Source organism: Macaca nemestrina, chromosome 19, assembly GCF_043159975.1.
Source record: "Macaca nemestrina isolate mMacNem1 chromosome 19, mMacNem.hap1, whole genome shotgun sequence".
In the NCBI taxonomy this organism is placed as follows: Eukaryota; Metazoa; Chordata; class Mammalia; order Primates; family Cercopithecidae; genus Macaca; species Macaca nemestrina.
Genome location: NC_092143.1, coordinates 79,647,494 through 79,674,472, shown reverse-complemented (window position 1 = coordinate 79,674,472; position 26,979 = coordinate 79,647,494). Strand labels below are relative to the sequence as shown.

General features: G+C 37.6%; 1 protein-coding gene and 1 long non-coding RNA gene across 6 annotated transcripts in view; one reads left to right on the top strand and one right to left on the bottom strand.

The window, feature by feature from the left end:
• Window positions 1–18: 18 nt before the first annotated feature.
• The window catches only part of LOC105478880 (NADH:ubiquinone oxidoreductase core subunit V2), a 34,945-nt gene continuing 7,984 nt past the window's right edge, over window positions 19–26,979 (bottom strand). For 2 of the 3 annotated variants that reach the window (XM_011736593.2, XM_071085681.1), the window contains exons 2-8: window positions 17,438–17,503; window positions 15,975–16,037; window positions 15,773–15,889; window positions 12,048–12,216; window positions 9,683–9,792; window positions 7,772–7,848; window positions 19–181 (exon numbers count right to left, since the gene is read on the bottom strand). In XM_011736593.2, coding sequence (XP_011734895.1) covers window positions 88–181; window positions 7,772–7,848; window positions 9,683–9,792; window positions 12,048–12,216; window positions 15,773–15,889; window positions 15,975–16,037; window positions 17,438–17,503 — 696 coding nt within the window. In that variant the 3' untranslated portion in view covers window positions 19–87. Of the gene's footprint in view, window positions 182–7,771; window positions 7,849–9,682; window positions 9,793–12,047; window positions 12,217–15,772; window positions 15,890–15,974; window positions 16,038–17,437; window positions 17,504–25,044; window positions 25,340–26,979 lie in introns of those variants that run through there. The other variant, XM_071085680.1, reaches the window with a different exon arrangement.
• LOC139360071 (uncharacterized) lies at window positions 177–22,550 on the top strand. 3 transcript variants are annotated; one of them, XR_011617137.1, is made up of 4 exons: window positions 177–1,735; window positions 2,056–2,131; window positions 19,072–19,158; window positions 22,399–22,550. It is a non-coding gene; the product is annotated as an uncharacterized lncRNA (long non-coding RNA). The 3 variants fall into 3 exon arrangements; XR_011617138.1 differs by lacking the exon at window positions 2,056–2,131; XR_011617139.1 differs by lacking the exons at window positions 2,056–2,131; window positions 22,399–22,550 and adding an exon at window positions 19,507–19,626.

Genomic DNA, 26,979 nt, shown 5'->3' with positions numbered 1-26,979 from the left:
AGCAGAATAAACATAATATAAAAAGTTTATGTAGATTGGAAGTCCATATTTTATTTCTCTAGTGACATATTTACAGTTCAATATAAATTAAAGGCCTGCTTGTACACCAAAGCCAGGTCCCTTGGGTGGTTCAGTCAAAGAGGTAAGACCTCCAGCTGGCTCACAAGAGAAGCGTCCACTCCTGAAATGAAAAGTAATATTAAACTATTAATGATTAACATTTTTAAATTTCTACTTAAATTGTAATTGTTACCTCACAAGAGCCCAGTTAAGTAACTATTTTTACCCCAAGAACTAGCATGGATTATTTAATTCAAACATTTCAAGTGATGCAAGATCTTCTCTTCCTAAATATAGAAAAACATCAGACTTCACCATAAACATAAAAAATACAAAAGTAGCACTAACAATAGTTCCTGTTTACTGAGCAGTATGCATACATTAGCTCATTTAATCTTTACAATGCCACAAGACAAGTGATACTGACTTTATTTTACAGATGAGAAACCAAATTTGGGAGATTCAGCATCTACCCAAGAATCAAAGCAAAGAACTATGGCAAAAATACCCAACCCCAGAGAACATTTTTAAAAACCATGTTTTAATAAACTAGAGCACTGTATTTCTTATAATTGAATTTTATTTAGATCAAGATCCACAGTCACAGTGAATACAGGGAATACACACACTTATATATTGTATTTGGAAATAGAAACTGGATTCCTTGAGGAAATATGATTTGGGACAATGTCCCTTAGAAGCAGCGAAGTCAAAATCAGTTTGTATTTATGTATTATAGAGACTGTATTAGTAGCAGTAATTTTCTGGAAAAGTTTCCAAACCAGGATGGCCACAGCAGCCACAAAAGGAAGCAAACAAGAACAAGTCCTGATGGAGCAATTTATGAAGACAGGCAGCATAGAGGGAGAAGAACCTGTCTGTCAACCCCACACACACTTTCCCAGGCAATTGCTCACCTCTGCCCTGTCTGACCTCTGTTTCTAGAGCCCAGCTCAGCGCTTACCATATCATGTCACCCGTCCACCACTATTGCCTGGCTTTGCTAATTTACCTGTTCCTGCCACAGATTTACCTAAAGAAAGAACTTGTTCAGTTTATATCTTTTCAACCCCCTCTGGCTTTGCCCTTCACATTGTGTCATCAATCCTTTAAGTCCGTTCTTTACAGCCCTAGGAAATCATTTTTTGTTGGAGCCTGGGAAGTGACACCACATAATATTTATAAGATCTTTCAAGACAGCATATAATACAAGTTACTAAGTAATGAACAATGTCTACAAAGTCAGAAATCAGTTAATATATTTGGATTACAGGTCTTGTTCACTACAAAAACAGATCAAAAAGCAGTCGTATATTGTAAGAGCCTGAAACTTGTAGAGTAAGCAGCAAAATGATACTTAACTAAAAAAAAAAAAAAGTATTATATTTTGCAATTTTTAAATTTTATTTATTTTTGAGACAGGATCCCACTTTGTCACCCAGGCTAGGGTGCAGTGATGCAATAAAGGCTCACTGCAGTCTTGACCTTCCAGGCTCAGGTGATTCTGTCACCTGAGCCTCCCGAGTAGCTGGGATTACAGGTGTGCGTCACCATGCCTGGCTAATTTGTGTATTTTTCGTAGAGAGGAGACTTCACCATGTTGCCCAGGCGGGTCGTGAATTTGTTGGCTCAAACAATCTGCCCGCCTCAGCCTCCCAAAGTGCTGGGATTACAGGTGAGCCACTGTGCCCGGCCTGTAATTTTTTATGTTATCTATTGATAGGCACCACTGCTGCTCTTTAAATGCCAATGAAATTATTTTGGAGAAACTTTATTCGCCTTTACTAGGTTTCTTCTTACGGTTTAAGCTCAGCTACCTGTTTTCTTTTCTGCCTAAAACTTTTCTCTTGATCAAATGTCAGAATGGAATAGGATTTGAAAGTTTCATTTTAGATGTCTTCTGAAAGCTGAGCATTTGGTATCTTAAAGTGTCTTACCAGTTTGGATAGATACGGATCTTCTAAAATTAATAAGCTCCTTAATATCAACACACAGTTTTTCAACACAAAGGATCAATTTAGGAAGATTATAAAAACTGAAGTTTCTGGAACAATAAATGGGAGAATTAATCGTAAGTACTTCCTGAGTTCTTCACAGGATTATACAATTTTATATATGGAAGTAATTTTATTTTATCTATTTATTTTTTTGAGATGGAGTCTTGCTCTGTCACCCAGGCTGGAGTGCAGTGGTGCGATCTCGGCTCACTGCAAGCACCACCTCCCGGGTTTACGCCATTCTCCTGCCTCAGCCTCCCAAATAGGTGGGACTACAGGCTCCTGCCACCACGCCTGGGTAATTTTTTGTATTTTTAGTAGAGACGGGGTTTCACCATGTTAGCCAGGATGATCTCGATCTCCTGACCTCGTGATCCGCCCGCCTCGGCTTCCCAAAGTGCTGGGATTACAGGCGTGAGCCATCACGCCTGGCCGGAAGTACCTTTAAAAATAATTTGGTCATTTCCTAAAGTTTGTTCCATAAAATTACAATCCCATGGCATTGTCTAGAAAAACGGGAGTTCCAGTGATCCAGTATGTCTGGCTGTAAACCTCCCTTCCTTGCCATTCACACAGTATACCTTAAAATACTACAAAGGCTACAAAATCCTCCAATAAAGCCTATCATTTTGTTTAATCTACTAAAAATGTAACCCCCCCTTTCATCTGTAAACATGCTTCAGAACACTCAAGAGGCAGTGAGCTAGCCCTATCCACTCACCTGACAGCCACAATTTACACTAGTGTTTTTCACTTACTAAACAAAAAATTATTTTCCTGATATCTCATGCTTAAAATGCCATCTAGTAATTACCTTGTCTTCACTAAAATTCAAAAAGTATGGTTCGTCAGTCATTCCAACGCTATACGTATGTGTACCATTTTAACTCATTTGCATTCTAGAAAACTTGGCCTTTCTGTAAACTTTCATGGCTTAAAGTAGTTTGTATACACAAATCACTTTATGAAAGTTTAGTGCTTATCTTTTTACTATTGCTGAGCTATATCCAGCACTGTTCCTACTTTTAGTATAAAAAACCAAAAGTGATACTATTGTCTAGAGTCATCTACCAACCGCACTGGAACTATAGCCTGGCTCTATATTTTTTACATCTCAGATATTACCTGCACCCCATGGAATTATGCAAAATTTAAAATGTCTTTATAAACTAAATATGCAGAATTAAAATTGGATTTAAAATGAGTTATAAACTAATCCACACTAAAAACTTTCTATCTATTAGTAACCTGAAAACAAGTTTAGAATTTTTCAGTACTTTAAATTCACTGAAAATAAGAACAATCTCAGCACAAACATATTTAGTAATGTCAAGTTTAAGAGAGTACAGCTGACCCTTGAACAACACAGTTTTGAACTGCATGGGTTCACTTATACATGGATTTTCTTCAGCCTCTGCCACCTCTGAGACAGCAAGGCCAACCCCTCCTCTTCCTCAGCCTATACAACATGGAAATGATGACGAAGACTTGTATTATGATCCACTTAATGAAGAGTAAACATATTTTCATTAAGATTTTAATAACATTTTACTTTTTCTAGATTATGGTAAGAATACAGTCAATATATAATACAACATGCAAAATATGTGCTATGTTATTCATAAGGCCTCTGGACAACTGCAGGCTATCAGTAAAGTTTTGGAGGAGTCAAAAGTTACACATAGATCTTCAACTGCATAAGCAATCAATATCCCTAATGCCCATAGTGTTCAAGAGTCAACTGTACTATCTTACCACTGCTTTAATATTTTCAGTGGTCATTCACCAACAATAATACAAAAGCAGTTTTGAAGCACAAATAGACATCAATCTTTTACTAATTTTGGCCAGGATAAGACCTAGCAGTGGTACTCAGGGATCAGTTACTATTGAAGCAGTTTAATTCCTCTCAGTTTTTCATTACAGAGACTCACCATTAGTACTTCTTTCAAAGAGCAGAGATATTTATTATTAAAATACCAATAAAAACGGATCAGACAGCTTTGGTTAAAGAGTTAACTATAACTGTATTATGGTTATTGCTATCCCAGTCTCTGTCATTATCCTATATATCCGAGATACTGGGTAAGTAAAGTGAAAAGTTCTTGTTTTCATATGCTGACAAGACATTCTAGTATTGCTATGTCCAAATACAAGCTTTATATAATACAGCATTGGTGGATGCTTGCAATTATTGAAACCTAAGTAGACTTTTGTCTGCTTTTTAAATGAGGTAGTAAGTTAAAAAAGTAGATTCAGACACTAATAATTTTAAAGTATCTGGTTCAAATCCAGAACACTATCAAGAAAATCTCAGTGAAAAACTATTCATGATTACTGATAAACAACATCCCTATTATTATCAGATGTTGTTGAAAATGCTTAACTGAGTACTTAGTTCCTGCTTATTGTTAAAGTACAATGTTATAGTACCTCATATTACAAATAACAGATTTTAATTTCACCCCGATGTCATCCGGATTTATAACTTTAAATACTACCCTTAATAACTGATGAATCCCCAATTTGCATTTCCAGCCCTAACCTATTCCCTATATTCCAGGTTCATATCTACCTATCAGCATCACACCATGGATGTCTAGCAGGCATCTCAAACTTACTATGTCTAAAACAAAATTTGACTTTTCTTCCCCAAACTTGCCCTACCACAAATCTCCATTTTCGGTAAAGGAACCTCAGAGATGCTCAAGCCAAAAAGCTGGAAATCACTCATAAATCCTTAGTCCCACACATCTACTAAATTCTAATCTCCACATAGCAACTATGACAATATTTTTTAAGATTGCTCATTTCATTCCCTACTGAAAACATTCCAACAACGGTTTTTATTATATTTAAGATTCAGCCCAGATTACTGATCTGGGCCTTATCTCCTCTGACCCCTTCCACTGCTTTCTTTCTTGAGCACCTCACTACAGTCACACTGTTACCTTACTTTTCTTCCAGGACTTTGATACATCCTCTTTCCCCTCCCCGGAACACTGTTCCTTCCACTTCACATGGTTCCCTCTAGCTCTTCATTCAGTTCATGGCTCAAATGTTACCACCTCTAAGAGGCCTCTCCTCACTAAATTTACTCCCAATCTATCCCCTAACGCTGCTTCATTTTATTGTGTAGCCTTTTTATCATTCACATATTACACTAGTCATCTGTTTCCATCACTAGAAGATGAGAACTTTATTTTGTTCATAATTGTACGCGCAACCTAAAATAATGCCTGACACAGCAGGCACTCAAAAAAAGTTTGTGAAAAAAATGACTGTTGAGTATGTAACGTAATGTGACATAACAAAGTAGACAAAGCAACTATCAATTTGTGTGGCAGGAGAGTAATAACTGGATTAATGTTGTGAACCATAGATCCCACAGTTCACAAGAAGCAAAGCAGAAGATTCTAAACACCAAAGTGGCCGGGCATGGTGGCTCATGCCTGTAATCCCAGCACTTTGGGAGGCCAAGGCAGGCAACTCACTTGAGGTCAGGAGTTCGAGACCAGCCTGGCCCACATGGTAAAACCCCGTCTCCACTAAAAATACAAAAATTAGCTGGGCATGGTGGCACATGCCTACAGTCCCAGCTGCTCAGGAGACTGAGGCAGGAGAATCGCTTGAGCCTGGGAGGCAGAAGTTGCAGTGAGCCGAGATCACACCACTGCACTCTAGCCTAGGTGATAGAGCAAGACTCCATCTGGGGGTAGGGGGGGGAACCCAACAAAGTTATGACTATAGAATTTAAAACATCTAATCAGAAGAGAGGGGCCATCTAAAGAACCCAAGTGGATTTCACAAGGAAATCTGCACTTGAGATATTCTTTAGAGTACCCAAAAGGTGAAAGAAGTTATGGGTTGAAGTACAAACCTAAGAATAGCATGAATTTATTTTAAAATACCTGACTCCTAAAAAGCAGGTGAAGCTTGTGGAAAATACTATGGAATTTGTACTTTTAGTGGGGGGAGAGTGTCTATTTAAAGCAAGAATAAGTAAGAGATAGGAGCACTAGCTAAAAAGATACTGTAATGTTAGATGACTAAAGATTTCACTTCAGTTGCCTCCATAAAGGAGAATGATTTTTCACCAGGGAAATGATTTACCTCCTTAAAAAGGGGGTATACCCAAGCAAGTGAGGAATTAGGAAGAAAATGCCAAAACTCCTTAAGGAAATTCAATTCTATACGCTCAGGGTGTTGAAAACAGTATGTGTTTCTTAGAAAAGAAAGTAATGGTCAACAGGGGTCAGCTAACATTTACTAAACTTAAGTTATCCTGAATCGACCTCATTTTCTCATTAAATAGGGTATTATTAGTAGTTTTAGCAAACTATAGAACCACTCATACCCTCTTAGTAATTCTACTTCAGGGAATTTTTATTTATAATAAAGCTTAAGAAAAATATTTTAAAACTGGAGTAAGAGCACATCACAGCTGTTTTAAAACATTAGAATTACCGTATGGACATCAAAACCTACAAATGTGCTGAGGGAAGAAAAAATTTATATATATAAACACAAAAAATTTGAGGGATTATGACTAAAACCATGCAAACATTTGCTAGTATTGAGAGAATTTTGAGTGATTTAACACTTATATATGGAATAAGGGTTTGTTTAAAAGTAAAAGTTCAAGTTCATAACTGAAAGGAAAGTAATTAATATAACACAAGTATGGGATAGGAGCAACCTGGATAAACTGAATAGAAAAAGATCTATGTATTATGAAGTGCAGTTAATTGCGTAATGTCTCTGAAGTAGGAGTTGATGTAATTAGGCAGAATTATTACAAGCATAATGTCTGGAACAAAGGAGGCAGTCCCATAATGCTCTGTGCTGCTCAGTATGTATCTCAAAATACCATGATTAGGCTGGGCGTGGTGGCTCACGCCTGTAATCCCAGCACTTTGGGAGGCCAAAGTGGGCAGATCACGAGGTCAGGAGATCGGAGACCTGGCTAATACGGTGAAACCCCATCTCTACTAAAAATACAAAAAAAAAAGCCGGACGTGGTGGCAGGTGCCTGTAATCAACAGCTACTCAGGAGCCTGAGGCAGGGGAATCGCTTCTACCTGGGAGGCAGAGCTTGCAGTGAGCCGAGATGGTGCCACTGCGCCATTGTACTCCAGACTGGGTGACAGAGTGAGACACCGTCTCAAAATATTTTAAAAAAAAACATGATTAAGCATCACATTAAAGCATTAAAGTCACTAGCCAACTAGAAAACCCACAGAGGAGGGAGACCAAAGCTATGTCATATGAGAAAAACAATGAAACAATTTTGGATATTCCATCTAAGAAAAAGATGTAGCTATGTCAAATAACTGAAGAGCTGTCATTTGGAAGAGGTACTAAAATTACCTTTTGTTGATTCAAAGGGCAGAACTGGATTTTGAGGTAGAAATTAAGAAGGAGATAGTCTTTGGGTCAATCTTCTATCAGTATGAACTTCTAAATAATGGAATAGATTTCTATTTGTAGTAAAATTTCCTTCTCTATAAATATTCAGATAGGTATCAGATGACTATCAGACACGGTTTTAGAAAAAAAAAATTCTTGCTGTAGATGACATTCATACAGATAATACTATCCAAAGCTCCTGCCAATTCCTATGAACTTAAGGTATAAAATTTTTTAAATTAAGTTTATGTGAAAGATTAATTTAGGTGAGCCACTAAAACTTCTTATATATAAATAAAGCATACCTTGGCCCAGGTTTTGGGATTTTGCCAGCCTTGAGCTCATCAATAATTTCTTCAATATCCTTAGGTGTCAAATCCTCCTGGAAAAAAATTAACAATAGTCATATTGAAATTACTTTCTTTTATATCAATATATTTATAGAGACAAGGTCTCACTATGTTGCCCAGGCTGGTCTCCAACTCCTGGGCTTACGCAATCCTCCTGCCTCAGCCTCCCAAAGTGCTGGGATTATAGGCATGAACTACCACGCCTGGCACAAAATTACTTTCTACTGCTGAAATCTGTAAATCCCTAATGCCAGTTATTTTATTGTCTATCTCAGCTCACAAGATAGTTACCAAGGCATCAACAATTAAGTAACTCCTATATATAGTACACACTGCTAAATATAATATGCAACAAGAGCTGCAGCTGAAGAGGCAATACAGAATATTGCTTTGAATTGAAACATATTTGCATTTGAGTTCTGGCTCTATCACTTACTAGCTAGTAATCTTGGACAAGTTACCCAGCCTCCTCAAGTTTATTTGTAAACCTAATTCAGCATGTTTTTGAGGATTAATGAGAAACTATATAAAGTAGAACAATGTCAAGGTACATACTAAATAAATGCTGTATTCTTGAAGAAACAGTAAGGTACAAAGTAGCTGTAGTAACTTGTTAACTAGATGCCTAATATCTATCCCTAAAGATCTAACTACTGCTAACTGAAAGAATATCTATCTCAGACAAATCCGTCTACAGGCTACTATATTTAGACTTAACAATGCTTCACACAAAGCCTTGATTGTCTAATTCCTATTTAAATCAAGAAATAAGTACCCAGAGGCCAAATTCTCAAGGAAAACCAAAGAAAAAAAGTGGAACATCAAGCAAACTTGGCTTCAGGGTTTCAAAGCTTAGAGGGGCAAGGGGCAAGGGACCCAGCCAGCCCCAGAGAGTCTAACAGAAGACCATATAAGCTACACAAGTTAAGGTCCCCAAAAGCTTTAACCTCAGTATAAGGGTAAACTATCCCTCAAAGAAAACTGCTAGTCTGGAACCTTTCACACCAGAGGAACAGAGGCCTAGGGTATAAGGAGAGGGGCTTTTCTGGGGCCAGCAGTAGTGCCAGGAGCAAGAGAGAAAGCAAATCCCTTCTTAAAGAAAATCTACCTTAAATACAGTCCCTCCAAAATTTCCATAAACAAATTTCTAAGAAATATGAGCTAACAAGGTATCTTGAATTAAAATGGTGATATAATTAGGGTAGCAAGCAATTTTTAAAGAAATAACTAGAAAATGCCATATATATGGATATTAAGAACATTTTTAGAAACTTACAGGTCAAAGGAATCAAAATGAAAAACTTAAAAAAACAATAGAAACAATCAAAAACAAAAAAGACTGCAAAACTTGTGAGATCCAACTGCAGTACTCAGAGGTATGATACCATCTCTATAAAAATTTTTTTAAAAGCCATATAACGTATTAGTATGGCTGCATACATATATAGACACAATTTATGATAATGATAAAAGATATCTCTGGGATAAAAGGAAGAGAAAAAGATTTGGGATGGAGTATTTCACCTGTATCTGTAGCGTATTTCTACAAATGATGATGATAATATCTGAAGTAAAATGTGGCAAAATATTACTCTTAGTTAAGTCCTGATAGTTGGCTACACAAGGATTATTTTCTGTACTTATATCCAAATTATTAACTTTTTCATAATCTAAAGTTTTAAAATTTGTCTTCTGAAGTTAAATGCAAAAATGTTTAAAAAATTTTTTTAAACCTGGATATTTATGGTAACCATTTCTTCTAAATGAATAATTCAGAAACCAACATCTAAGGACACAAGATCAAATATTTAAAATATTTCAAATATGAATCATACAACTTTAACTTATATTACATGAAATACTCACATAGTAATTGTCATTTATTTGAACCATTGGTGCGTTCACACAGGCCCCTAAACATTCCACTTCTATAAGAGTAAAAAGTTTGTCAGGTGTAGTCTCCCCAACCTTTATTCCTAAAAATATAAACAAACACTCTAAGGACCAGGTTATATTTTAATAGTGATTTGGTTAAAAAAAAAAAAAAAGAACAATTTTTACAGAGGTAAATTAAAAGTTTAAGACTATTAAGTTTTTTAAAAAGAGGCCAGGCACAGTGGCTCACGCCTGTAATTCCAGCACTTTGGGAGGCCGAGGCAGGTGGATCACGAGGTCAGGAGATTGAGACCATCCTGGCTAACACTTGTGAAACCCCATCTCTACTAAAAATACAAAAAATTAGCCAGGCATGGTGGTGGGCGCCTGTAGTCCCAGCTACTCGGGAGGCTGAGGCAGGAGAATGGCGTGAACCCGGGAGGCGGAGCTTGCAGTGAGCCGAGATTCGGCCACTGCACTCCAGCCTGGGAGACAAAGCAAGACTCCATCTCCCCCCCCAAAAAAAAGAAAAAAAAAAGTTTTTTAAAAAGAAAAAACTCGTAGGCCAAATGCAGTGAGTGGCTCAAGCCTATAATCCCATCACTTTGGGACGCGGTGGTGGGAGGATGGCTTCAGCCCAGGAATTTGAGACCAGTCTGGGCAACATAGGGAGACCCAGCTCTACAAAAAAATTAAAAATTAGTAGCTGGTATGTAGTCCCAGCTACTCAAGCAGCTGAGGCAGGAGGATTGCTTGAGCCCAGGAGGTTGAGGCTGCAGTGAGTCATGATTGTGCTACTGTACTCCAGCCTGGGTGACAGAGCAAGACTCTCTCAAAAAAACAAACAAACAAACAAAACCCCAAAAAAACCTCTTTATGTAATGTTAACATTCAAGGAAATTTTTAGTGGACTTGTTCCTTTAAAAGCAATCATATTTCAGAGGACACAGTGTTTGTTGTTATACAGAAGTGCATCAGGCTGTATTATTTTCATTTTGATTGCAATAATTAAACTACTAAAATCACAGTCACATTATCAGATTTGGTAAAGACTCAGAAAACTTCTAACGTCAAAGATTATTAAGGGATGTGAAGAAAATGGGTAGTCTCATACATTTACGGAATGCATTTGGGAAAAATACAGCAAAGTCTGACTCTACAATTCTACTTCTTGTAAACAATCTCAGTATACAACAGGACAAGTATGCAAAGATGTGTGTACATCAAAGTAACTGTAACAGAAAAATGAGGCAGGCCAAGCATGGTGGCTCACACCTGTGATCCCAGCAGTTGGGAGGCCAAGGTGGGAGGACTGCCTGAGGCCAGGATCTCACAACCAGCCTGGGCAACATAGCAAGACCCCTCTCTACAAAAACAAAAATCAATTAGCTGGGTTTGGCAGTATGCACCCATAGCTCCAGCTACTTAGGAGGTGAGGTAAAAGATCACTTGATCTTTTAAATGCAAAAATGTTTAAAGAATTTTTTTAAAACCTGGATATTTATGGTAATTGGAGGCTGCAGTGAGCCATGATTGAGCCACTGCATTCCAGTCTGGTGACAAAGTGAGACCTCAACTCAAAAAAAAAAAGAAAAAAAAAAATGAGGCAGACATATATATTGTGCTGTAGAAATACAGCCAAAATAAAGTCTAAAAAGCAAGCATACATATAGTACATTTATATATTTAATAATTAAAATGATATAAAATCTACAACTAATATATCCAATTGTTATCAGGATTTATACCTTGATGGTTTTGGGGGTGGGGATTTTGAGCCAACTTCAGCTTTCTGTTTTATATATTTCAATACCACCCAGCTATTTTTACAACATGCACGTACTTTATATTCAATAACAAAATAGTACTTAATTTGACATATATAGTTAGAAGTGTAGCAATAGCAGTTTTCTAGGGGAAAGTGCCCGTTTACTTTTAAAATGCTACTATAATAACATCTGTTTCAAATTTCCCTTCCCAAAGCATTCTTACTATGCTTATATCTTATTTGTTCCATGACTTCTTTAGAAGAATATGAGGACAATAATGGGTCACTTTTCAATATACCACATGCTGTCACAGAATAATAAGTGAAACAATTTTCTAAGTGAAACAATCTTCTAAACAATGAATATTTTATAACTTCTAGAAGCATTTCAAACACACTGATTAAAAATGAAAAGATTAAAAACTCAGCTTTAAGAACCGAGGAAGAATACCAAATAGGAAGAAATAAAGATGTGGAAACACAGATCCAGTAAGATGGCACAAGTTGGAAATTTTAGATAGAAATGTATCAAATCTAGAGAGACAATTCTATTTTTTATCCATGTTACAAATATCATGTATTCCCTACCAAGCTTTTTCTGAATGGCCTCCAGTATGCTGTCAGAGTTTCGAAGCATGCAGGGTGTAGTAGTGCAGACCTGAATGTGATACTTTCCAACTGGCTTTCGATTATACATTGTATAAAAAGTTGCTACTTCATATACTCTCATTGGAGGTACTTGTAAAACTTCTGCAACCTAAAATATTAGGACATTTAAAAATAAGATAATTACAATGTTAGTAATGGAGCTTTAATTATGTTGTACAAAGTATAATTTCAATATTGGCTCAATTTGGTAAAAACAGAAAAGTTCTTCAAGAGCAGAAAACATACTTGTCTTGGGTAACTGGGAGATATAAACTCTTCAATTTTTGCAGACAATGTACTTACACTTAAACCATACAGAGCCCAAAAGTTAATGGAGTTAACAGAACTTCCTCCTTCTACCCTACTTCTCACCTCTGTAAAAGGATATTCTTTTTCTCTAAATCTTTAAGTCTTTCACTATTAAGAATTTCTACTTTGATCAAAACTCATATTTTGTAATCTGTCTAAATGGCAAAAAATTGATGGCCAAACTCCAATAAAGGAAGCAATTAGATTTTTAAAACCCTCACCAATTTTTTTCCAAAAAGCCTACATACAAATGGTACAGCAACAGAAAAAAAGGTTGAAAATCAAAGCTAATTGGCCCATATTTTAAATATGTAAACTCAAAATTTTATAACTCTACATATATGTATACACATATTATCATACTTACACAATCACACACTCTTCTCCCACAATAATCCAAAACACTACTTCTATTTCATATCACAATACTCTTTTGAAAGTTGGATCATATAATCTAGTACTTTCTAACCCTTCACATCAAGACATTAATAGAAAACAACTGTTTTGACATTCTGGTGTTCAGAACTAAGGGGATCACCAACTCAGCATGCTTTTCTTAGGGCAAGTCTGTTAGGGAAAACAAGGCTTTCTAGCTGTTTGCCAGGGCCGGTCCTTGTCTATTGTAATTTATAATTCTGTCTACAACTTTCTAGGTGACCTATTATCATTAAGACTTACTATCTGGTATTCTTAGAAATTATACATATATCCATATTCTGATATAAAAGAAGAGTGGGCATTTCAGACAAGTATGTTGAACTTTCTCATACTAGGAATTCTAAAGGAAATGTATTCTCAAAAGATGTCCAATCATGACTCACTTGTGACAGATAAAGTAGTTGTGCTATTTCATTCAGCAGTTCTAAATCAAGGATGTATTCCCAAATCTGTGGAGCTCTCCATCAAAATATACATGCTGGAACCCTACCAAAGGAATAATTTAATAAATCTGGAATGAGACCCTGGCTCATTTGAAAAGGCTCCTTCCTGGAATTCTGCACATCTCCCTACACCTTAGTGATGGTTAAATATTAAGCTTCTGGATATTTTTTGTTGTAAGGTTGGGTGTTTCATGGGTTGGGGGGAGGGGCAGTAACATTAAAATAAAAGTCCCAAATGTAAAGTGCAAAGAATCTTGAGTCTATTCCCTATACCCTAAACTTCCTGCCTTTCGCCCACACAAATCCAACCCTAAATATAATAGGACAATACATAAATACGTATTTTTTAAGAGATAGGGTCTCACCATCTTGTCCAGGCTGGTCTTAAACTCCTGAGCTCAAGCAATCCTCCCACATCAGCATCCCGAGTACCTGGGACTACAGGCGTACACCACCATGCCTGTCTTATTTTTTAAATGTTTTCACTTTCAGTTTCTTATTTATTTTTAGTTTGCTCTGCTAACGTGACACTCAACAAGATTTCCAACAGGCTTATCATTATTAAAAACATGATGTTTTCAAAATAATAATAAAATTATAATTAGAAACATATACCTAAATCATTATAAAGTTGGCTATTTTAATTTTTAAAAAATGTTAAGTAACTTCTCAAGAAATATATAATTTATCGAAAAAATAACCACCTATGTTTAGTCAGGATAGTAACTCACTAAACTTGCTTTATAACATTTTTCATAGGGAAAAAATACCAAGGATCCACACAGTGTTATAATACTATACAATGCAATAAAAGATCAATAAACTAAATCTAAAATTTGCATTTAGGATCCTAGTAGATAAATTGAGGATATTCCTATTCTCTTAGAAAGATGATAGTCTAGCCTAACAGTTATAACAAAATAAAGTTTAGAAAGTGGTAAGAATGAAGTACAACAAAATCTCTATTATAGTCGGTCAAGTAGAAAATGCATTGATTTAGAAATGAATTTAGTCCTAGTACTACTGCTTAGAAATTGTAACATAATAGGCCGGGCACAGTGGCTCATGCCTGTAATCCCAGCACTTTGGGAGGCCAAGGCAGGCGGATCACAAGGTCAGGAGATCGAGACCATCCTGGCTAACAGTGTGAAACCCCGTCTCTACTAAAAATACAAAAAATTAGCTGGGTGTGGTGGTGGGTGCCTGTAGTCCCAGTTACTCAGGAGGCTGAGGCAGGAGAATGGCGTGAACCCTGGAGGTAGTGATTGCAGTGAGCCGAGATCGCTCCACTGCACTCCAGCCTGGACGACAGAGCGAGACTCCATCTCAAAAAATAAAATAAAATAAAATAAAATCGTAATAATTGGAAGAGATCTACCTAGTTCAAAACTTTCATTGCCAATGAGGAAGCTCAGAGAAAAATCAGGTGTCTTAGTTCTAAGTCAAAAATACTTTCCATTACATAACACGGCTTTAATAGTTGTGTAATTCTCATCAGAATCAAACTTTGTATATGGCACTTTATAAATGATATGCTATAATACATCACCATACAAATGTAATTATTTATATTAATAGGATATAAATAAACTTGAAATTTGGATTACTGCTGAAAACTATTAGAAAAAAATGAATCTTTTTTTTTTTTTTTTTGAGACGGAGTCTCGCTCTGTCACCCAGGCTGGAGTGCAGTGGCCGGATCTCAGCTCACTGCAAGCTCCGCCTCCCGGGCTTACGCCATTCTCCTGCCTCAGCCTCCCGAGTAGCTGGGACTACAGGCGCTGCCACCTCGCCCGGCTAAGTTTTTGTATTTTTAGTAGAGACGGGGTTTCACTGTGTTAGCCAGGATGGTCTCGATCTCCTGACCTCGTGATCCGCCCGTCTCGGCCTCCCAAAGTGCTGGGATTACAGGCTTGAGCCACCGCGCCCGGCCAGAAAAAATGAATCTTATATGAATAGAGTAACTTCGTATAAAATGGGTCATCCATAGCATTTCTATAGGTCGATTCCAAAGCAGCATAAACTGTAAAAACATCACATATTATACAGATTTTTCTTACAGCCTACAGCCAAAGATATAAAATATTAAAAATCTTCAGACTGTTGAGCAGATCTTTTTTTCTGTAATTCTAGTGTTTAAATATTACATTCATTTTCAGAATATCTTGGTACTAAGTTATACACATTTGGAATCTTTTATCTTTCCTATGACCATTTCCTTCAAAAGAAAAAAAAAACACATATACCCTCTTTCACCATAATGCCTTCCCTATTTCCTGCAAGGTTAGAAATCACCTCTATGCATTAAGGGAACGAACAAAAACACAAAGACAATTCAAGGAAACATACAAATGGCTAAAGGGCTCCAAAATCCTAGATTCTGACACTGGAGATGATCAGAGTAATTTCTATAAAAGGAAATTATCATACACAATCTCTTCTCTTTTGGAACTAAGGCAAAAATGAATCCAGTACCTTGTTCATAGCAGAGATGGGCAACCACCCATTCTGCCTTTGGGCTAAATCCAGGACTGGAAGAACAGCTGCTGCTTTATGGCCTTCTGGATAGTTTTTTACTATTGCCTCTATCCTCTGTGTAAAAGAAAGAACATCATTTTCCACATCTAGAAAATATTACCTATTTGGTACATTAATTATAATGTTAATTTAGCCATACCTTATAGTTTTCTGGTGTGAAATCAAATGGAGTATCAGGGTTATTTTCAGGAGTATCTCTGTGCTACACAACAAAAAAAGGTTTTCAGAATTATCCGAATTCTCGCAAGTGTGAATAATACTGTACATTACTATACTATTACTTATTGTTTAATCTCTCCATTTTAATTCCAACATGATATATAGCACCCTATCCTTCCATCAAAAAGAATGACTACACACATTTGATGAGTATGATTACCAAAGTAAAGTTAGAATTTAAAATTTTACAAAGGACCATTTAAAGAATAAGAAAAGTACCTTTAGGAACAAAAAACCCAAACAACAAAAAGTGTTATCCAGCTTCATTAGAGAATAAGATCTTTTGACAGAATTACCAAAACTTACCAATTATTGGAAGCCTTTATGAAATTAAAACACAAAATTTTAAATGTGAACATGTGTATTTTCCCAAAAGAGAGGGTATCAGATTGTCAAAGGGATCTGGGATCCAAAAGGGTTAAGACCCATTACTTTAGGAGGGTACAAAAGGACCATCTCAAAAAAAAAAAAAAAGAAAAAAAAGCACCATCTCTTTCCCACATTTCCCATAATAGCCAACAGCAAGAAGCTTGATTTCTTCTTAAAAGAGCAGACGCAGGCCCTCTTCAAAAACGGACAAGAAATGGCATGTCAACAGGAAATCAAATGAGTCACACTGAGATTAACACTTACGATCAATTAATGTTATGTATGTGTGGTGAATACAGAAATGAATCTCTTGATATGTTAACTCTCAGAGTTCTGCTTTTTAAAGGACATAAACCAAAAGAGGAAAGAAAACAGAAACTCTAGACAATGATCTCAAATATGTGGCCAATTTGATGATTGATATGTAGCAGGAAGCTACTTCTTACACCACCACCACTAACTAAATCATCACACAAGTCCACTATATTTCCTTTACACAAGAGTAATCCCTGAAAACTGCACCTTGTCAGAAAAGGGAGATACAGTATCTTATCCTTTCCAAATTGTGCGACTAATCTGGGGAGTTCATAGACTTCTATCTATAGTTAAAACTCCGGAAACTAAAAATATAAAGACCAGCTGCTAATCTAGTTACTACATTACTAAAACCCGTAAGTTTCAAACTAGTGTCATTTTGGGATTCAACAAGTTACAATCTTCAAAACCCTCAGTAAGCCAACATGACTGAGAATCCAAAGTGTGATGAGAATCAGGTTAGGGCTCCAGTAATTTCACTGGAAATAAATTCTTATTCCCAGAGTTTTCCTGGTACTAATTTAAACTCATGAGGTTCAACTGGAACTACACGTCTTTTGAAATGTAGTAAATTCAATTAGCTATATGTAAATTCCCACAATTTTAGACAACGGTATTTAAGATATTTTGGATTTTTACAATGGATTTACCCAAATTTCCAAGTCTTTTCTTTCCAAAGAAATGTAAGTAATTACTTACCACAAATAAAGCTCCTCCAGCTCCATTTTGCATAGCTGTCTTATGTAAATTCCTTACATGTCTTCCCTAAAATTTAAAATTTTAAGGAAGTTTAGTAAATCACAGCCTTACAAATTTTTTCATAAAGAAATACTTTAGGATTCATAATTTAAAACAATGGAATCAACTTATAAAAGATCTTAAGAAATATGGTATACTACCCTACCCATCTCTATTTCAGGAGAGGTATTTTACAAATGGAGATTCAAAGGCAAGATTCACCCGCCTAACATCACACACACGAGTCAATAGGAGAACCAGGACAACCCAGATCTGCTGAGTTGTGTACCTTCCTGCCATGCTCTGCTGGCATGCATTTGGTGAATTAATGTACTATTAACTTCTTGACTTTCACTTTTGTCTGAATCAAGTTGGATGCCAGCTTTCACTTAGTGTGAAACATGTTCATAAACATGTTTTCATTCTGTACAAATGAGTCATATACTCTGTACAAATGAGTCAACTGTATCCTCCTTTTCAATCCTTTACTAAATTAGTTCTGAAACTCCAGCTGTAAAAAGTAGTTTCTAGCCGGGTGCAGTGGCTCATGCCCGTGATCCCAGCACTTTGGGAGGCTAAGGCAAGCCGATCATGAGGTCAAGAGATCGAGACCATCCTGGCCAACATGGTAAAACCCTGTCTCCACTAAAAACACAAAAATTAGCTGGGCGTGGTGGCACACACTGGTAGTCCCAGCTACTCGGAAGGCTGAGGCAGGAGAATCGCCTGAACCCGGGAGGCAGAGGTTGCAGTGAGCCGAGATCACACCACCGCACTCCAGCCTGAGCAACAAAGCAAGGCTCCATCTGGGGGGGCGGGGAAGAACAGTAGTTTTAGAAAGCTATTTATGATGCTATGCAGACTGACAATGTTCAGTTGCTTTGGAAGGAATCTGATTATTCTCTCAGCTGCATTTCATTTCTCTTGGCCCTCTTGCTCCTACCCTCCACTCCTACCCTGTCCCCCACCCCAAGTATTTCAACTACTATTCTGGATTCCTCCAATATCTGAGTTCTGCTAACCACAGACAGCAGAACACTGGGTTAAACCAAGCATGGAACTAGCAAAGAGTTGGACAATTCAAAGGCAAACATAGAAGAAAGTAAATGGAGTAATATAACACAATAGTATATTTAACTTTTCCCTAGGTCCAAATGGTATTTCAGTTGAAGAAATATTAATAAATAAGTTTACATGGAACATCTGTTTTAATTAAGCTAAGGTACACGATGTGAGACAGGTACAAAAGATGGGAGTGATAAATATCAATTTCAGGATAACTGGGAGGCAGGGAGGGATGCAGTCAGAGAGAGGTGCACAAGGGGGCTTCGACTGTGTTGGTTTTGTTTTGAAAAATTAACTGAAACTAAAATTTAGAAGACAGTCACTGTCATCTTAGCTCAGAAAATTTTTTTAATCTAATAACAATTTTTGAGTAACATCAGTGAGTTACTGAACTAAATCCTGAGAGAAAAGACTGTATATTTATAATAAAGGAAGGATTAATTTTAAGAGGAGGGAAAGTATTCAATCTTCTCTTTAATTTCTGAACACTAAAATTTTCTGTTTATTGGCTTTTTATCCACTCCTTGCAGGTTGTCCTCAGGGCTCAGTTCACACTTCTATCTTCTATTCTCTATAAAGCCTTTGCCTCTGAGAACTCATCCGTTAACCCTACACTGGTGAGTCTTAAATCTTGCACATGTTTGATGACAAGAGGCTAATAGCCTGAAGAGATCATAAATGCATTTTAAAAATGAAAAAAATGAGTAAAGATCATGAACAAGTTTCACAGAATTCAAATTGCTTACTAGTAACTAAAAGCATGCAATTTAAAATAACATTACTAGCTATCAAACTACCAACTCTACCAAACTTGGTAAAGATAGCACTCCATTCTGTTGAACATATAGAGAAACAAGCACACTTAAAAATTCATATAGCCTTTTAGAAAGCAAATTACCATGAAATATGGAAAGCATAAATATGTGTCTTTTTTCTTTTCTTTTTTTTTTTTTTTTTGGAGACAGAGTTTCGCTCTTGTTGCCCAGGCTGGACTTCAATGCCATGATCTCAGCTCACTGCAACCTCCGCCTCCCGGGTTCAAGCGATTCTCCTACCTCAGCCTCCCAAGTAGCTGGGATTACAGGCATGTGCCACTCACTATGCCTGGATAATTTTTTGTATTTTTAGTAGAGACGAGGTTTCTCCATGCCGGTCAGGCTGGTCTTGAACTCCCGACGTCAGGTGATCTGCCCACCTCAGCCTCCCAAAGTGGTGGGATTACAAGCGTGAGCCACTGTGCCCGGCCCCAAGTGTCCATTTTTTAACTTAGTAATTCTAACCTAGATATTTTTCCTATAGTACAAAATGAGGATAAAGCTGTACATGAAAACATGTTGTTCCTATCATGTTTACTGCAGCAAAAACACAACCTAAAAGCCCAATCTGAGCATATTTTAACTAAATACTAATAATTCTGACACTAGAACGTGATATAGCTAACAAAAATATTTTGTAAAAATAATCACATAGAAACTGGAATCAGGGTTAAATAAAGCAAAAAAGCAAAAATGCATAAATTATCTCAATTTACAGACACTGATTAAAAGACTAGAAGGCCATAAATAATTAAAAGTGCTTATCTCTTATTACGATGTTAATGAAATAAGGGACTCTATTTTATATTTTTATATTTTTCTCTATTTTCCAAATTTCCTATTAGCATGGATTAACTGGCCCAAAAAATCCTACTTAAAACACTCATCAGGTGTAAGAAAAACTTTTCTCTATTGTAAAACCTATTTCTCCTTCTAACCTCCTTGTATATCAAATTAAATAACACCAAATCTCTAAATTAAAATAGCTTCCATTTTGGATTAATATTTGATCCCTTTCTCATTAATCCAGGATCTGGCATGCACTTTTATTTAAAATAAAAATATAGAGATAATCTTGAAAATTATTATTTAGGCCCATGTTGCTACATATTGGAAAATCTATTCTGAGGCATTCTCTTGCTGACCTGTGAAACTCTGGATATGCACATGAGTTCACAGACATATTTCTAAAAGTGGTTTAAAGTCCAAATCATTGAAGACAGACTACTGATTGAGAAGGGTCAAGATAAAGTAGCTAAATTCTAGGAAAAAACAGACTTTCAGATTTTTTATAATTGTTGTTGAGAACTTGGGTTCAGATGACCATTCTGCCACTTACTAACATCTGACCTTGCACAACTCACTTAATTTTTTTTAAGCCTCAATTTCTGTACCTATAAAACAGGGTTATCTTCTCATTGGACTATTTTGAGATTTAAGTCAAGTTTCTCTGAAAGTTCTATATAACCTGTAAAGCATTATAACCTGTTTAACTGACATAAGGATAAAACATTTAATAACTAAAAAAAAATCCAAACAACTGCATTTTAAAAACTGCACCTATTTTTTCTGGCCGGGCGCGGTGGCTCAAGCCTGTAATCCCAGCACTTTGGGAGGCCGAGACGGGCGGATCATGAGGTCAGGAGATCGAGACCATCCTGGATAACCCAGTGAAACCCCGTCTCTACTAAAAAATACAAAAAAAAATTAGCCGGGCGAGGTGGCGGGCGCCTGTAGTCCCAGCTACGCGGGAGGCTGAGGCAGGAGAATGGCGTGAATCCGGGAGGCGGAGCTTGCAGTGAGCTGAGATCCGGCCACTGTACTCCAGCCTGGGCGACAGAGCCAGACTCCTTCTCAAAAAAAAAAAAAAAAAAAACTACACCTATTTTTAAAAATTGTGCTGTTAGTTGACTTTATCAAAGAGTTACTGTCAAATACAACATACTGCCAATATTCTTGCATTTGCACATAATTAGTTTTTCTTTATATCCACATATATAAGGCTTACAGTTTTTCTAGTGAATTTATAATGTATTTGATGGTTAAAAAACCATCTACTTCTCCACTGAAATTAACTTATAAATTTCTTTTTTAGTTAAAGAAAGTGGGGAAGGAGGAAGAAATAGGCTGGTAGAAAGATTTGTGGGTCTCAGGTTTGTGCACATTTTGTGAGCAGCAGCGCTGAACAGCTTTTGTTTCAGACTATCTTCTCAATTATTTTTGTAGAGAATATCTTCTCCTGGGGCAAAAGCTGAGTGAGTTTTCTTACAGACAGGGTTTCCCAAGTCAAGGTCCCTTAGCTGTGATGCACAGCATTCACCTGGGCTGTTCCATATCACTCCTGTTGTACCAGGACAAACCGCAGACGAAACCCCCAAGACACCGAGTTAAAGAAGGAAGGGCTTTATTCAGCCGGGAGCTTCGGGAAGACTCACGTCTCCAACAACTGAGCTCCCCGAGTGAGCAATTCCTGTCCCTTTTAAGGGCTCACAACTCTAAGGGGGTCCATGTGAAAGGGTCGTGATCAATTGAGCAAGCAGAGGGTATGTGACTTGGTGGGGGCTGCATGCACCGGTAATTAGAACGGAACAGAACAGGACAGGACAGGGATTTTCACAGTGCTTTTCTATACAATGTCTGTAATCTATAGACAACACAGCCAACTAGGTCAGGGGTCGATCTTTAACTACCAGGACCAGGGTGTGGCTCTGGGCTGTCTGCTTGTGGATTTCATTTCTGCCTTTAGTTTTTACTTCTTCTTTCTTTGGAGGCAGAAATTGGGCATAAGACAATATGCAGGTGGTCTCCTCCCTTACCATTAGATATGAATGTCAGGGGGAACTAACATGAAGTTCATGCTGCCTACTGACCCAGGATGCTGCCCCCTGCCAGTATCCATGAAACTGAGGCAGGTTAACTTGTTAGCTTACAAATGGGGTAAAATTTCAGATCTGTCAAAGTTCTTTTTAAGAAAGTCAATAAAATCTAGAAATGTGCCAGTTTCCATTTTTTACTGCTTTTTCTATCAAAATATCTCAACAGAGACATCATAAAAGAAACCAGTAACAGCTGCTGTCTCTAAGCAGAGGAATCAAGGATCTGGAGTGGGAAGAAAATCTAGTCTTTACTGCCAGGAGAATATTAAGCACTTTACATGAAATACATCTCTTAATGCTCTCAAGAACCCTATGAAGTACACACTGTTATTATTCTGTTTCTACAAATGAGGAAACAGGCTCTGAAGCTGGGCTTTTAATTGTTTTGTTACATTGTCTCTCCATACATAGAGTATTTATGGAATATTAGATAACAGTGATACATCCCACTTTCAGAGGTATTATAATGTGGAAAGTTAGGACGTGGGATGTATCATGGGTTAACATATATAATATATGCAACATATATTTTTTATAATACATATTCTTGTATCCCTACTCTGTACTGTTTTTTATATATATATATACACACACACACACACACACTATAATATGTAGCCTTGCTTACTGTTTGAATTTTTTGCCATTATATGTATTACATTTAAACTTTTAAAAACCAATGAAGGGCTGGGCACAGTGGCTCACACCTGTAATCCCAGCACTTTGGGAGACCAAGGCAAGAGTGTCACTTGAGGTCAGGAGTTCAAGACCAGCCTGGTCAACGTGGTGAAACTGCATTTCTACCAAAAAATATAAAAATTAGCTGACTGTGGTGGCGCACACCTGTAGTCCCAGCTACTCAGGAGGATGAGGTGGGAGAATTGCCTAAACCTGGGAGGTGAAGGTTGCAGTGAGCTGAAATCACGCCACTGCACTCCAGTCTGGGTGACAAAGTAAGACCCTGTCTGAAAACAAAACCAACCAAAAAACCCAATGAAGTCTTTAGTTCTGTCCCTGTCTTACTATCACCACTATTTCAGACATTATTTCATGTCTGTACATTACTGTAAGTCTTCTAGCTGATCCCTTTGTCAATTCAAAACATCCTGTCTAATGTCACCAAACTAATCTTAAAAATACCATCCTTCTGGCCAGGCACAGTCTGTAATCCCAGCACTTTGGGAGGCCAAGGTGGGCGGATCACAAGGTCAGGAGTTCGAGATCAGCCTGTCCAATATGGTGAAACCCTATCTCTACTAAAAATACAAAAATTTGCAGCATGTGGTGGCGCACACCTGTAATCCCAGCTACTTGGGAGGCTGAGGCAGGAGAATTGCTTGAACCTGGAAGGTGGAGGTTGCAGTGAGCCGAGATCGAGCCACTGCACTCCAGCCTGGGCGACACAGCGAGATTCTCTATCAAAAAAAAAAAAAAATCCTTCTGATGTTGAGTGTGGTGTAAAAGACAACCAACACTAAACACGTTCTAGTATAGGAAGTGTCAATTTCAGCATTTCTAAAAAGCACATTTTCCACATTCTATCACTCTGAAGGTGGGATGTATCACTGTTATCTAATATTCCATTAATACCCTATGTATGGAGAGACAATATAGCAAAATGGCTAAAAGCTCAGCTCCAGAGCCTGTTTCCTCATTTATAAAAAGAGAAAAATGATGGCATGTACTTCATAGGGTTCTTGAGAGCATTAAAAGATGTACTTCAGGCCGGGCACAGTGGCTCACGCCTGTAATCCCATTACTTTAGGAGGCTGAGGCGGATGGATCACCTGAGTTCAGGGGTTCGAGACCAGTCCAGCCAACATGATGAGACCCTGTCCCTACTAAAAACACAAAAATTAGCTGGGCGTGGTGGTGCGTGCCTATAATTCCAGCTAACTGGGAGGCCGAGGCAGGAGAATCGCTTGAATCCAGGAGGCAGACGTTGCAGTGAGCCTAGCACACGCCACAGCACTCCAGCCTGTGAAATAGGGTGAGACTCCATCTCGGGGGAAAAAAAAAATGTACTTAATAAAGTGCTTAATATTCTGCCTGGCAGATGGTAAGTACTATATTAGTGCTGGCTATCATTAGCTATTATTATTAGAAGTACTACATGTCAGGCACTAAGCTTTTTATACATTATTTAATTCTTAAAGTTTCCTGCAAGGTGGGTATAATTTCCAGAAATTTAAACAAGTTATGCAAACTTCTCAAGGTTAGGTCACATCACTAATTATTGGCAGAAATTATGTTAGATCCTAGGGCCACATGACTACAAAGGCCATGACCTTATTATTAGCCACTTGACTATTTGATGCCATCAAAGCTTTAAAAGAACATAGTAGGTCTAAGAAACCAAGGAGTTTAAGGAAGAAAATTAGGCCTCCATATATATACAGGCAGGCAGATAAGAAATGAAAAGCCCTGCCTACTTGGCTTACAATGCTCCTGTTAAGAGAGAAAGATGCAAATTATTTGATCTTTTTTTAATCCTTGCCACCATTCTCTTCTATTCCTGCAAAAAACCTGAATGTATACACACTAGCATAACATTTGAGCAACTTAATTTCAAAGTCTGAAGTCGACCTCTTCAAAACTGCGTTAAGGGCTGAGACAATGTTTATAAAATAAAAGAAGCTGGCCAGACACGGTAGCTCATACCTATAATCCCAAAACTTTGGAAAGCCAAGCCCCGTAGATCGCTTGAAGCCAGGGGTTTGAAATCAGCCTGGGCAACATAGTGAGACCCTGTCTCTACAAAAAATACACAAATTAGCTAGGCATGGCGGCACATGCCTGTAGTCCCAGCTACCTGAGAGGCTGAGGTGGGAGCATCGCTTGAGCCCAAGAGGTTGAGGTCGCAGCGAGCCATGATCATGCCACTGTACTCAAGCCTGGGAGACGGAGTGAGATGCTGTCTTAAAAGAGTAGTAAGTAAACAAACAATAAAGAAGTAAACTAAATAGTGAAGATAAACTGATAAATCTTAGCGCTGTTTTTTTCAACTGGCACAAACTGTTACTCATCCCTATCAAGTTACAGGTGGCCTGAAAATGCCTTTGAAAATTGTTTTTTTGTGTGTTTAAAGAATATCACCTATTTTACATTCATTGTAATGTCTATGTCAGACACTTTCAATAAAGGAATAAAATATTAAAACTTCTCATTAACATCTTTACACTACTTACTGGGCCATTTCAATTTTGTTTCACTTTGAAATAAAGAGGCATTCCAGGACCAGGCTTAAAACTGGAAAAAACAACTTAGCTAGGCTGGAATGATTCAAAGAATAAGCTGAGTTCCCACCCATCCCCTTCTTTGACCACCTATAGTCTTTTCTCTAGAATCTGGCTTCTCATTGGACTCTGAAATGTCTATACCTCAAGAAATTCCAATTGAGTTCAATTGAAAATGCAAGTAACTTCCCTTTTTTAAGAAGAAAAGCATGGAACCAAGTAACTTTTTTAAGTAAATAAGATCATAGCCTAATATACAACAAAAAATTCTCAGTGGGTTTGAATTCTAGCTTGTGTGCGTGTGTGTTTCAGAAGGAACAGAGATTTAAGCCAAAACAGTGGCTGCCTTTGCACTGGATTCAAGTAAATCTGAGTGCCCCTGTGTTAAGCTCTTCTACCTACTTTCTTTCAGTTCCTAAAAAATCTGCAGTGAGTCATCATTTCCACTCTACATTTACAGAAACTCAGGCTCAAAGACAGTAACTTGCCCCATACCGCACATTTAGTGACAGCTGGATTTTGAGCCTAGGCTCTTTGAATCCAAGGACCCTGTGCTCTTCCTACCAGCCGAAATTTCCCTTTCACTGTCACTGGCAATACCAACAGCTCCAAATGACAAAAATTAAGTTTTATATTCTCCTCAAGAATAAGATTCCTTCATTGTTTTTTCATGGGCTCTACTCTTTTTCTGAATTTCTTCTGTTGTTCAAACAATACTGCCATCCAACGAAGCTCTCCTTTCAGTTCTATCAGACATTTGCATTACAGAAGGACCCATCCAGCTAACAGAAGTTAATAAGAGACTCAGAAGCCAGTAAAACAAAACTGACAGAAGCAGTAATCTAATTATAAAGACAAGACTAAGGTCAGGCAATTCAAAAACTATTTTTTCCCCCTTATCAGAGGCCAGCTAAGGCAAGGAATGTATCTTTTAGACGATCCCTAATATTTACAGATTAAATCCACCAAGATGTGTATTTGCCTATGCAAGAGTCACAGTGCACACGTGAAACATCTCCGGTGAATCCAAAGTGGTCTGAGGTCCCTCCCTCCGTGCTTTCCTCTCACTGTTCACATCATCTGCTGACTTGTTACTTACAGCGTTCCCCATTGCCAGTTCAAGCAAGAAACTGAAACCTCCTCAAAAAGTCAGCGTCTGTAATACATTCATTCAGACTAAGTATTTTTACATTAAAAAAAAAAAATCCTCGAGGCTGGGTGCAGTGGCTTATGCCTGTAATCCCAGCCCTTTGAGAGGCCAAGGCAGATGGATCACCTGAGGTCAGGAGTTTGAGACCAGTCTGGCCAACATGGTGAAACCCCATCTCTACTAAAAATACAAAAATTAGCCAGGCATGGTGGCATGTGCCTTTAATCCCAGCTACTTGGGAGGCTGAGGCAGGAGAATCACTTGAACCCAGGAGGTTGCAGTGAGCCAAGATCTCGCCACTGAACTCCAGCCTGGGGGACAGACTGAGACTCTGTCTCAAAAAAAAAAAAAAAAAAAATCC